Source organism: Oncorhynchus gorbuscha, linkage group LG08, assembly GCF_021184085.1.
Source record: "Oncorhynchus gorbuscha isolate QuinsamMale2020 ecotype Even-year linkage group LG08, OgorEven_v1.0, whole genome shotgun sequence".
Classification (NCBI taxonomy): Eukaryota; Metazoa; Chordata; class Actinopteri; order Salmoniformes; family Salmonidae; genus Oncorhynchus; species Oncorhynchus gorbuscha.
This window is the reverse complement of record NC_060180.1, coordinates 50,101,694-50,115,655: the sequence shown is the minus strand read 5'-3', so window position 1 is coordinate 50,115,655 and position 13,962 is coordinate 50,101,694. Positions and strand designations below refer to the sequence as shown.

The window sequence follows — 13,962 nt, the reverse complement described above, 5'->3', positions numbered from 1 at the left end:
TGCCAGGAAGGGGGAGCGGGAGCAGGTGTGACAATACCCCCCACCCCCTTCTAGGAGCGCCACCTGGCGTCCCACCTGGGCGAGCCTGGGGAGCCGGTTGAGGCATGGGAGTCTGACGATCCGACTGAGGTGTGAAAGCTGGACGATCCGGCTGAGGTGTGAAAGCCTGACGATCCGGGCTGAGGTGTGAAAGCCTGACGATCCGGCTGAGGTGTGAAAGCCTGATGATCCGGCTGAGGTGTGAGAGCCTGATGATCCGGCTGAGGTGTGAAAGCCTGACGATCCGGCTGAGGTGTGAAAGCCTGACGATCCAGCTAAGGTGTGAAAGCCTGACGATCCCGCTGCGGCGGAGAAGTCCGATGGGCCGGCTGAAGCATGATGTGAACCTGCCGAGCCAACCGAAGCAAGGAAACCTCTTGAGCCAGCTTGGGCGTGACAATACCCCCCACCCCCTTCTAGGAGCGCCACCTGGCGTCCCACCTGGGCGAGCCTGGGGAGCCGGTTGAGACATGGGAGTCTGACGATCCGACTGAGGTGTGACAGCTGGACGATCCGGCTGAGGTGTGAAAGCCTGACGATCCGGGCTGAGGTGTGAAAGCCTGACGATCCGGCTGAGGTGTGAAAGCCTGATGATCCGGCTGAGGTGTGAAAGCCTGATGATCCGGCTGAGGTGTGAAAGCCTGACGATCCGGCTGAGGTGTGAAAGCCTGACGATCCAGCTAAGGTGTGAAAGCCTGACGATCCCGCTGCGGCGGAGAAGTCCGATGGGCCGGCTGAAGCATGACGTGAACCTGCCGAGCCAACCGAAGCAAGGAAACCTCTTGAGCCAGCTTGGGCGTGACAGCCCGCCGAGTCAGCTTAGGCACCCCCAGTTTCATCGGAGGCGGACCCCGGGTCTGTCTCCAACAAAACAAAACCCTATAAAACTCCAAGATTCTTCTTGTAATGGTGTCCACATTCTCTATGGAGCGACGCAGGAGAAGCAGGTACAGGGAGTGAAGTTTTAATAGCTGACGGACATGAAACGGAACAGGAACAGCTTCTGGACAGGAACACTTAACAACAATTAATGCGGACATAGAGAACACCACCGAGGAACAGAGAGATACAGGGGGTAATCAACAAGGTGAAGGAGTCCAGTTGAGTCCAATGAGCGCTGCTGGCGTAATGATGGTAACAGGTGCATGTAAAGAAAGGTAACCTGGCGCACTCGAGCACCAGGGACGGGGGGCGGGAGCAGGCGGGACAACGGTAGCTTGTTTTCGTCCGGAGGAGGTCCTGCAGATCAATGTCCAGATAAAGCCTCCATGGTGAAAAAGTTTAATCAAAAAAGTGTTGTGAGGACAAAACTGAGACCTCTGTAAAGTTGTTAAAAACAGAGTTTGATTAAATAATTATTAAGCGTAAAAAGCTAAAAGGTTTGGCAGGGAGCCAAGTAGCAACAGTACAGCAGTGCAGAGACAGTCAGCATAGCCTGAAGGTAAAGAGTGTCAGTTCCTCTTGCTGCTCCGTAGGCAAGTACCATGGTCTTGAAGTGGAATGCGAGCTTTGACTGGAAGCTTACAGAGGAGTGGGATAACATGGGAAAATAGGGAAGGTTGAACATTATGCGGGCTGCAGCATTCTGGATAAGTTCCAGTGGTTGGACAACATGGCAGACAGAGAGACAGACAGACAGACAGACAGACAGACAGACAGACAGACAGACAGACAGACAGACAGACAGACAGACAGACAGACAGACAGACAGACAGACAGACAGACAGACAGACAGACAGACAGACAGACAGACAGACAGACAGACAGAACAGCTGTAGCCATATATCCCATGTGTAGAGCAGCTGCATAGAAGAAATGCACAAACACTGCCACACTCATGAACAGTGAACACTTCACATGAAACATCCTGAACATTACAAGCAAACTCGCTCAACGACACGCCTTTGACACTGTTGTGTACATGTCAAGCCCAACTTATAAGTGAATTTCCGGGTTTTGTAGTGTCTCCTTTCCTTCGTGGAAATAGGCGAAGTACTGTCATACTGTCGTGCTTATGTTTGCTGAGTGACTAACATAATCTTAACCCAAATCATGATATCATTTTAGGAATATCTGATATCTCTAGAAAGTGAGGTCTCCCAAAACCAGAAAAAGATAGCAACATCCCAAAAATGACTGTGTTTACAAGCTAAAGGACAATGACGAGATCCCCCCTGAGATCAGCAGTTCGAGAGGTGATAGTGAGTCGTTGCAGTGTTTGGCTATCACATGGTAATGAGATGGCCATTCATTCAGAGCCTCTTCAAAGAGCTCAACTCCCCATGATGCCTCCAACCCACAACAGAGACAAACTTTTAGTCGAAGCTCGCATCCACTTCAAGACCATGGTACTTGCCTATGGATCTGCAAGGAGAACTGCCCCTCCTTACCTTCAGGCTATGCTCAAACCCCCAATCAGAGCACTCTGTTATGTCACCTATGGTCTCTTGGCCCTCCCACCCCTACATGGGTCATCTTCCGCTCGACGTAATCAAAGCTCTTCTCTGTCCTGGCACCCCAATGGTAGAATAAGCTTCCCCCTAACGTCAAGACAGTGGAGTCCCTGTCCATCTCCCAAAAAGGTCTGAAACTCTACTTCTCCAAAGAGTAGATGAAATAAATCCCACGCCCCCAGAAAAAAACAGCCTGCTCTTGTCTTTTCCTACTAGCACTGACTTTGCTGACTTCTTTACTGAGGGAAAGTGTATTTACTACGACTGTGATATTTATATACATCTTAAGATGAATGCACACATTTTAAGTCGCAACAGGAAACGTGAATTATTATGTGCATTATAATCAATAAAAACATTTTTTAGAGGTTGATAACCTTTTTAGTTTGGGAAATCAAGTCGGACATTTCAAATGACAAACTTTAGAAGCCTTTTTCAAACTCAAATCCACTACAAGTTTGCATTTAGTAATTTGCAGGAAAAGCAACAAAAGAGTGATCAAATTAAGATCCAACCTCTGTAAATGGCTAAAATGTAAATGTTAATGTACAAACAAGTGTGCCTAGCCAGACTGAAACATACAGGTTTCGAAAAAAAACGGACACACACTCAAAAGAAAAGATGCTGACAGAGAAAAATACAACAAATGAAGTCCAAAATAACACACACACACACACACACACACACACACACACACACACACACACACACACACACACACACACACACACACACACACACACACACACACACACACACACACACACACACACACACACACACACACACACACACCGGGAGGCCTTAAATTAGCACCCCGTGCCAAGTGGAGGGTCACCCCACGCCAGTCATTCACAATCCTGACCCCCACCTCACATTCCTCTCAGCCCCCGCTGCATTCCTCACCTGTCCACTCACAACGACACAGACACTAGTACTGAAGTTATTGGAGTGGTATAATAACTCCTAGTAGAGATTGTAGTGAAGAAGTTAGAGCCAGAAGTCTTTGGTATGCTATTGCTTCACACATTGCATTTCACTAACATGGCTTAACGGGTTGACATTCTTCAGAAGCGTGTATTTCCTATAGGTTTGTGGTGGTATGGCTATCTGGTATGTTCAACGTTAATGGCCAGTTCTCACCCTCCTCTCCGTCTCTGTGTTTGTTTGTCTGTTCAGCTGCCCCATTGTCCGTTGGTGACGTCAGAGTGGACTCCATGCAGAGTCGGCAGGACAGTGACGTCAGAGTGGACTCCATGCAGAGTCTGCAGGACAGCGACGTCACAGATCACCCAGGATTCGGTGGCTCACGCTGGGGCGTGCAGGAGGAGTACAAGAGCAGACGGACCTACTCACCCTGCGTACCTCACTCCCAGGTACAGGAACATACTGAAACCGCGTCTCACTGACTCCCAATGTCTGTCAATACCGTGTCATTATCTTGCTTGTCATGCTGTGCCCTATTTTGTGTGTTCGTGCCGGGTTTTTCTGTGTACTGTTTTTGCTGGGTACAATGAGGTGATGTTTACACACATGTTTTTCCTGTGTGTGTGTGTGTGTGTGTGTGTGTGTGTGTGTGTGTGTGTGTGTGTGTGTGTGTGTGTGTGTGTGTGTGTGTGTGTGTGTGTGTGTGTGTGTGTGTGTGTGTGTGTGTGTGTGTGTGTGTGTGTGTGTGTGTGTGTGTGTGTGTGTGTGTGTGTGTTTTGTATTACAGCATGGCATGCTGTTCAGGAGTGACAGTGTGAACTACAGAGCTCAGGGTCCAGAGATGGACAGTGGAGTGGAGGCTGGTAGTGACATGACTCCTCCTACTCCTGCCTTCCCCATCTCTCCCCCTACACCTTATGGTAAGAGCATCCGTTATTGTCTTGTGTATTTTTCCAGGGGTTTGTGTGAGTGTTCATATGATGGCTCTCGTGATCGTTGCTGAATTACTGGATTTTAAACCTCATCTCGTCTTCTATGCTTCCATAGTGAAAAACATGGCGGAATTCACTCACCTGAGGCAAATTCCATCTCCCAGCATGCAATCATATGGAGCTTACAGGACGGAGCATGGTAGGTCATTGTGACAATGTGTACTGTACCTCTGGAGAATGTAGGCTCTAAGCTGTGTGTATCACAGCACACTGACATTCTCATTCATTCAGATGAAGTGAGATAAATGTTGAAATATATTCTTTAACACAATGGATTACAGCTGTTACTCAAAAAATACTTCTATTTTTAGAGTATAGAATTATTTGTAGAAATACCACTAGTCTCTAAATAAAGTGAATAGATGTATTGAAATGTCAGGCCATTGTGAGGTGAATAGATAATGTGGCACTTGACCTTTGACAAAGCCATTTGATTGAAGGAGCCAGACCATGGGGCAGTGAAACAATTGCTAGTAAGTGTTCTATGTAGGGAAGTGTACACGTTGGTTGGTTGGAGGCAGTGCACTAAACAAAGCCAGGGACTGCCTCCCTTCCCTGGGGGTTCCATACCAGACTCTCCCCTCCCATGGTTGGTTTGGAGAACGTCTGTGTGGTTTCAGTCCTGAAAAGTTAGTCTTTTATAGCACATTGTGTCAAAGCCTTCAGTGCCTGAAACAGTTCCATTTTTTGTTTGTCCGTAGAAGTTTTGTTGTGGTCTTAGATGTTTCTCAGTGGTGGAACACACCCAGTTATACAGATGGAGGCTCTTAAAGTGAGCCAGTCTGCTTCAGCAGGAAAATAATTCTACAGCAACAGGAATTGTGAATTACTATGTTGATTATAATGAATAGACATGTTTGTAGGGGTTGATACATTTCAAGTCTGAAATTTCAAAGTGGAAATTACAAACTTCAGAAGCCTTTTTAAACCTAAAGTATAATACATGTTTAAAATGTCCTGCATTGCAGCAAAGTTGTCCTGCATAAGGGTGCTCAAATTAAGATCCTTCATCTGTATCAGTGGAGGCTCCTCAGAGGAGAAAGGGGAGGACCATCCTCCTCAGTGAATTAAGCACATTAATCCGCTTTACAACGGGTGTGGAGCCCAAGAGTCATACATAGGCGGCGTTTGAGTTTCAACTTTGGGGGAGATGATTTTCACCATAACAATGCAACTTTAAAATAAAGTATTACATGCATAATCACATTTGCAGGTCCCTTTTGAGAACAGTGTTTTCCAGCTAGTTGATTGCGTTTTGGGACATTTGCGCTTTTAGCCTACTGCCATGTGCGCACTACAGATCCAGGTTCGATCCCGGGCTGTGTCGCAGCTGGCCCCGACCAGAAGACCCATGAGGTGGCGCACAATTGATCGTCCGGGTTAGGGGAGAGTTTTGACTGACAGGATCTCCTTTTCCCATCGCGCTCTAGCGACTCCTGTGGCGGGCCGGGTGCATGCACACTGACACGATCGCCAGTTGGACGGTGTTTCCTCTGACACATTGATGCGGCTGGCTTCCGGGTTAAGCGAGCAGTGTGTCAAGAAGCAGTGAGGCTTGGCAGAGTCTTGTTTCGGAGGACGCATGGCTCTTGACCTTCGCCTCTCCTGAGTCTGTACAGGAGTTGCAGCGATGGGACAATACTGTAACTGCCAATTGGATATCACGAAATTGGGGAGAAAATAATAATACATAAGGTGATGGGTCCGGATGAATGGCACGACAATGGGCCTCAGGATTTTGTCACGGTACCTCTGTGCATTCAAATTGCCATCGATAAAATGCAATTGTGTTCATGGGCCATAGCTCAAACCATAACCCCACCACCACCATGGGGCACTGTTCACAATGTTGACATCAGCAAACCGCTTGCCAACACAATGCCATACGCTGTCTGCCATCTACCCAGTACAGTTGAAACTGGGATTTATTTGTGAAGAACATACCAACAGGACACCATACACGTTGTCTGCCATCTACCCAGTACAGTTGAAACTGGGATTTATTTGTGAAGAACATACCAACAGGACGCCATACACGTTGTCTGCCATCTACCCAGTACAGTTGAAACTGGGATTTATTTGTGAAGAACATAGCCAACAGGACACCATACACGTTGTCTGCCATCTACCCAGTACAGTTGAAACTGGGATTTATTTGTGAAGAACATACTAACAGGACGCCTTACACGTTGTCTGCCATCTACCCAGTACAGTTGAAACTGGGATTTATTTGTGAAGAACATACTAACAGGATGCCATACACGTTGTCTGCCATCTACCCAGTACAGTTGAAACTGGGATTTATCCGGGAAGAACATACTTCTCTAACATGCCAGTGGCCATCGAAGGTGAGCATTTGCCCACTGAAGTCAGTTACAATGCTGAATTGCAGTCGGGTTAAGACCCTGGTGAGGAAGACAAGCGTGCAGATGAGCTTCCCTGAGAAGGTTTCTGAATGTTTTTGCAGAAATTCAATCAGTTGATAATATTCTCACCAGGCCTAATATTTCCCACCGTAATGTCACCAAAAAAAATCCATGCCTTTTGTGGCCAAAGTGGCCATTGTGCCCTTAATACACTGAACAAAAATATAAACGCAACATGCAAATGTTGGTCCCATGTTTTATGAGTTGTCCGTGATTGGGAGTCCCATGGGGCGGCTCACAATTGGCCAAGCGTCATCCGTGTTTGGCCAGGGTAGGCTGTCATTGTAAATAAGAATTTGTTCTTAACTGACTTGCCTAGTTAAATAAAGGTTAAATAAAAAAAATGAACATTGTGCTGGGTACAATAAAAGGCCACTCTAAAATGTGCAGTTTTGTCACGCAACACAATGTCCCAAGTTTCGAGGGAGCGTGCAATTGGCATGCTGACTGCAGGAATGTCCACCAGAGCTGTTGCCAGAGAATGTAATGTTCATTTCTCTACCATAGGCCACCTCCAACATTGTTTTTATATCAGTATATCAAATTGGCCTCACAACCACAGACCACGTGTAACCATACCAGACCAGGACCTCCACATCCTGCTTCTTCACCTGCGAGATCGTCTGAGACCAGCCACCCGCCAGCTGATGAAATTGTGTGTTTGCACTACCGAAGAATTTATGATACATTTATAAACTCAAAAGCTTAGCTTGACTTGGCATAGTTCCGGTGTTGGATATCCATAGCCAGCTGGCTGACATAGCATCCCTCTCTGTTTGAGTAGGCTAAACCAGCTAGCTGCATTTGCTAGCTAAGTGAAAGTTTTAAAAAAATACAAGCAACTATCTCTCTCTCTTGCTTCTCCTTGATTTTCAAAGAAATTAAATTGTTCAAAACGGATCAACTATTGTCTTTTTCTCTTTGAGTAAACTACTCACCACCTTTTATGCATGGCAGTGATAGCTGTAGCATATGCTTTCAGTACTAGATTCATTCTATGAGCCTTTGATTGGGTGGACAATACGTCAGTTCACCCTGCAAGACCTCTGATAGGTTGGAGGACGTCCTTCAGAAGTTGACAAATTAGGGCTGTGGCAGTCACAGCCGTTGACTGTGAAGCAAACAACTGCCGGTCTCATGGTAATTTACTGTTAATTAACATAAACACATTTAGCATCTCCTGGCTTCCACGCATAGACTGCAAGCCACTGATGCAGTCCTTTGGAACATCTACATTTTAAAAAGTCTAATAAATCGATTTAATAGAGCCTACCCCATCACAAAAGGTCTAAAGAAACATGATATGGAAAAAATGTATTATATTTCAGAAGAACAGAATAGCATACTCTGATTTGTCCTTATGTTAGGCCTTGATATAGCTAAGCCATATTAATTTAACAAATAAGATTTGCTTAGAATTCCGTGGCGTTATTTTTATTATCTTATAGTTTGAAGAATACAATTGAACGAGGCTGAATAAAATAGAAAATACATTTTCTCCAAATGATTTCCAAGATAGTGTGCACATGCGGCTATTCTGTGTTGAGCGATTTTCAGGCTGTGGTCCTTTTTTCTCAATTTCTGCCTGACTGACGTGCCCAAAGTCAACTGCCTGTTACTCAGGCCCAGAAGCCAGGATATGCATATAATTGGTACCATTGGATAGAAAACACATTGAAGTTTGTGGAAATGTTTTATAAAATGTATGAGACTACAACACAATTGATATGGTAGGAGAAAATCCAAAGAAAAACCAACCAGAATATTTGTTTTTGAGAGACCATCCTCTTAGAATGGAAAGCAGGCTGCACACACTTCATCAGTCTCTCAATCACAATTTGACATCAATGGCTGATGTTTTGTGTACTGAAGTCCACAAGAGAAGGGAAAAGGTGAGAGGAGGAGAGCGCGTAGATAGTTGTGAGAAGGAATGACATAAACAATGAGAAAAGTGATCATGCTGTTTTTATGTAGCTGCAATGAAAGTGAACTGTTTGCTGATGTAGATATTTACCATGTACTGGCATATATCTTAAAGGCACCATCTGCAGTTGCTGGATCCATTATTGGACTTTTAAATTACTTGTATATACTGATTTATTATCGGAGAATATAACTTACAATTGCCTCAGGAGCATTAATTAGCTTTTGCCCCTTTATTAAACAATAGTTTAGGGTGTAGAGACATAATCAGACATGCCATAATTACCTTCTGTGGTTCCCTTCCTCTGAAAACAGTCACGAAGAGGGTTTTTGTTCCAAATTCATTTGAGTAGTTGACAGAGTTGTGCCGCCCTGTCGTGACTGGGTCATTGGTGAGGAATGGCAGTGATGATGTCTGGGGTTATACTCACACACACACAGTGACTGTTGTCATAGTGACATAGTGATCTGTGTCTGAGGGGTTGTGAGAGTGACAGCATCCCCAGACTGATCTGTTCCCCCACTGTGCCCACTTCATCCAAGCACGCACTGCATATCGAATCACCGCATTCAGCCGTGCCATGGTTACAGCGGGTCGAGAAATCGGGTGGCCCACCATTTTTTTACATTTCCTTGATGAAAGTGCTAGTGTCAATAGAAGGGGTGAGGGACAAAAAGATACCAGTCCCCCTCTTTCTCATCTCTTTGTCTGCCTTGCCCTCCACATTCCCATAGAGATAACTGGTAACCCATGGAAACATCCGTCAGTCACTAAACTGTGTGGAATACGTGGACTTGAAACATGTGGTTTCAGGTTTGGGGGCAGGCACCTGTCAGGGCCTCAATGTCAGTGATAAAAGATTTATTCAATTATGTTGGGGGGCTCTGCTAGGCAGAGTAATCGGCTCTGTACTGAACAGAGCGATGGATGGCTGCTGTACTGTTGAGCCAGCAGCAGACTGACTGGAGAATCATTTAACTCCACTGCTGACTGCTCTCTTTACTATTGGATGTACTCTAAATATGTCTCACCTGGGGGGACAGCACATTTATGTGACTGAAATTCTTAAAGTTATGGTTAACAGATGAGACATTTCTGCTCCGTTTCTGTTCATGTCATATCCAGATGTTTTGGAGAAACTGGATGAAATTGGATTTATTTTGGAGTGTCTGTCAACAGACTTAGGTTTAGTGCCTTCCATCCCTACTCCTTGAATGTAATAACCTATATGTATCATTTGTAATATATATGCCCTCTCACACCCCCACAGAGCCCAGAGGTTACTTAGAGATGATTGGTCATGTTCCCCAGTCCGCAGAAGAGGGCCTTCCAGACTCATCCCCCAGCTGCCATAGGTCCTTTAGCTCCTCTCGCTCGGCGTTCATTAGTGGGATGCCACAACGGACAGACAGGTACAGCCAATCAAATACAACGCTTTCACACAATTATTAGAAGCCCAGCTCATGTTTATTCAAAATGTACAGTACCAGTCAAAAGTTTGGACACACCTACTCATTCAAGGGTTTTAATTATATATATTATATATTTTTCACATTGTATAATAATAGTTAAGACATCAAAACTATGAAATAACACATATGGAATCATGTAGTAAACAAAAACGTATTAATAAAATCAAAATATATTTTATGTTTTAGATACTTCAAAGTAGCCACTCTTTGCCTTGATGACAGCTTTGCAGGGCCTTGGCATTCTCTCAACCAGCTTCATAAGGAATGCTTTTCCAACAGTCTTGAAGAAGTTCCCACATATGCTGAGCATTTGTTGGATGCTTTCCTTCACGCTGCGGTCCACCTCATTTCAAACCATCTCAATTGGGTTGAGGTTGGGTGATTGTGATTGTGATAGTCATCCGTTCGCCAACTCTGGGTCTCACAAAGACACGGTTGTTGGAACAAAAAATCTAAAATTTGGACTCATCAGACCAAAGACAGATTTCCACCGGTCTAATGTCCATTGCTCGTGTTTCTTGGCCCAAGCAAGTATCTTCTTCTTATTGATGTCCTTTAGTAGTGTTTTTTTTTGCAGAAATTGGACCATGAAATCCTGATTCACACAGTCTCCTCTGAACAGTTGATGTTGACATGTGTCTGTTACTTGGACTCTGTGAAGCATTTTTTTGGGCCCACAATTTCTGAGGCTGGTAACTCTCATGAACTTATCCTCTGTAACAGAGGTAACTCTGGGTCTTCCTTTCCTTTGGCAGTCCTCATTCCTTTCCTGTGGTAGTCCTCTTTAAGTGCAGTTTGCGACTGCACTTAAAGAAACTTTCAAAGTTCTTGAAATGTTCCTGATTGACTGACTTCATGTCTTAAAGTAATGATGGACTGTCATTTCTCTTTGCTTATTTGAGCTGTTCTTGCCATAATATGGACTTCGTATTTCACCAAATAGGGCTATCTTCTGTATACCACACCTACCTTTTCACAGCACATCTGATTGGCTCAAACACATTAAGAATGAACAAATTAACTTCCACAAATTAACCTATTAACAATGCACACCTGTTAATTTAAATGCATTCCACATGTCTACCCCATGAAGCTGGTTGAGAGAATGCCAAGAGTGTGAAAAACTTTCATCAAAGAGTGGCTACTTTGAGGAATCCCAAATTGTTCAACACTTTTTTGGTTACAACATAATTGCATATGTGTTATTTCATAGTCTTATTATTATACTATTGTTCTACAATGGAGAACATACAGTCGTGGCCAAATGTTTTGAGAATGACACAAATATTAATTTCCACAAAGTTTGCTTCTTCAGTGTCTTTAGATATTTTTGTCAGATGTTACTATGGAATACTGAAGTATAATTACAAGTATCAAAGGCTTTTATTGACAATTACATGAAGTTGATGCAAAGAGTCAATATTTGCAGTGTTGATCCTTCTTTTTCAAGACCTCTGCAATCTGCCCTGGCGTGTTGTCAATTAACTTCTGGGCCACATCCTGACTGATGGCAGCCCTTTCTTGCGTAATCAATGCTTGGAGTTTGTCAGAATTTGTGGGGTTTTGTTTGTCCAACCGCCTCTTGAGGATTGACCACAAGTTCTCAATGGGATTAAGGTCTGGGGATTTTCCTGGCCATGGACCCAAAATATTGATATTTTGTTCCCCGAGCCACTTAGTTATCACGTTTTCCTTATGGCAAGATGTTCCATCATGCTGAAAAAGGCATTGTTCTTCACCAAACTGTTCCTGGATGGTTGGGAGTAGTTGCTCTCGAAGGATGTCTTGGTACCATTCTTTATTCATGGCTGTGTTCTTAGGCATAATTGTGAGTGAGGCCACTCTCTGGCTGAGAAGCAATCCCACACATGAATGGTCTCAGGATGCTTTACTGTTGCCATGACACAGGACTGATGGTAGCGCTCACCTTGTCTTCTCCAGACCAGCTTTTTTTCTGGATTCCCCAAACAATCGGAAACCCCAGTCCTCAGCAGTCCAAACCCTGTACCTTTTGCAGAATATCAGTCTGTCCCTGATGTTTTTCCTGGAGAGAAGTGGCTTCTTTGCTGCCCTTCTTGACACCAGCACATCCTCCAAAAGTCTTTGCCTCAATGGTTGATTTAGGTGAAATCTTCTTGGCAGTAATATCCTTGCCTGTGAAGCCCTTTTTGTGCAAAGCAATGATGACGGCACGTGTTCCCTTGCAGGTAACCATGGTTGACAGAGGAAGAACAATCCAAATCAAGCACCACCCTCCTTTTGAAGCTTCCAGTCTGTTATTCGAACTCGATCAGCATGACAGAGTGACCTCCAGCCTTGTGTTAACGAGATAATCACTGACATGATGTTAGCTGGTCCTTTTGTGGCAGGGCTGAAATGCAGTTGAAAGTTTTTTGGGGGATTCAGTTAATTTTGCATGGCAAAGAGGGACTTTGCAAATAATTGCAATTCATCTGATCACTCTTCATAACATTCTGGAGTATATGCAAATTGCCATCCTACAAACTGAGTCAGCAGACTTTGTCAAAGTTAATATTTGTGTCATTCTCAAAACTTTTGGCCACGACTGTAGTACAAATATGAGTAGTTGTGTTCAAACTTTTGACTGGTACTGTACATGAACATTTTACATTTAAGCAGATGCTAATTATGGTTATAGGCTACATGTTCTGAAAATATATTATGGTCATACAGTTTCATTAGAGAGGTGTTTTTCATGATCTTCTCATTTTTGTGTTCTTCCTCCTCTCTCAAGCCCCTCCATGGGTCAGCCCTGGCCAGAGGACAGAGCCCTTCATCCCCACTCCATGTCCTTGGACTACAGCCACCACTCCCCTCCCATGCACCCCCAACCCCACACTCACCCTGCGCCCAACGCCCACAGCTCCCCCCGGGGCAGCCAGCAGAGCCACATGGCACACTATGGCCTCACCCACAGCCTTGCGCACAGCTTTGACGTGCAAGACAACTTAGGCCTGGGGGGCTATGGCGCAGTCGACAGCCCACCCTCTGCCTCTCCTCTACTGGGGAATGGAGGCATGGAGAGGGGCCTGTCCTGTATGGGTTCCATGGATGGGCCGGGCACCATCCGGACCCAGCACCTGCCACAGCTGCAGCAGCTCCAGGCCCAGGGTGCCTTGCCTCCACTGCTGCCTGAGAAGAGGAGGGAGTCGGACGGGGAGCACTCCTTGGGCACAGCCTCCCCAGCCCCTAGCGGATTCTCCAGCCCACATAGCGGAAGCTCCCTCAGTATCCCATTTCCCAACATCCTGCCTGATCTCTCAGCCTCTGCACAGATGCCGGGCACCGCTTCACCTCTGCCAGGTAACCCCCTTGCTTACACAATTAATAGCCAATCACTTCTTATCTGAGCCAATGGCTTGGGTTGGTACAATACTGTAAAGAAGGTAATCAGTTCTGTTCTACAGTGGCAAGACAAGTATGTGAACCCTTTGGAATTACCTGGATTTCTGCATAAATTGGTCATAAAATTTGAGTCACAACAATAGACGAACACAGTCTGCTTAAACTAATAACATGCAAACAATTTTACGTTTTCATATCTTCATTGAACACACCGTATAAACATTCACAGTGCAGACTGGAAAAAGTTTCTGAACGTTTGGATTTAATAACTGTTTGACCCTCCTCTGCCAGCAATAACCTCAACCAAACGTTTTCTGTAGTTGCAGATCAGACCTGCACAACGGTCAGGAGGAATTTTGGACC

At 45.0% G+C, this 13,962-nt stretch overlaps 1 protein-coding gene across 2 annotated transcripts in view; it reads left to right on the top strand.

The window, feature by feature from the left end:
* LOC124041775 (tensin-3-like) overlaps positions 1–13,962 on the top strand; it is a 96,865-nt gene that overhangs the window by 68,443 nt on the left and 14,460 nt on the right. For both annotated transcript variants that reach the window (XM_046359773.1, XM_046359774.1), the window contains 5 exons: positions 3,672–3,868; positions 4,207–4,339; positions 4,467–4,550; positions 10,032–10,173; positions 12,989–13,557. In XM_046359773.1, coding sequence (XP_046215729.1) covers positions 3,672–3,868; positions 4,207–4,339; positions 4,467–4,550; positions 10,032–10,173; positions 12,989–13,557 — 1,125 coding nt within the window. The remainder of the gene's footprint in view (positions 1–3,671; positions 3,869–4,206; positions 4,340–4,466; positions 4,551–10,031; positions 10,174–12,988; positions 13,558–13,962) is intronic.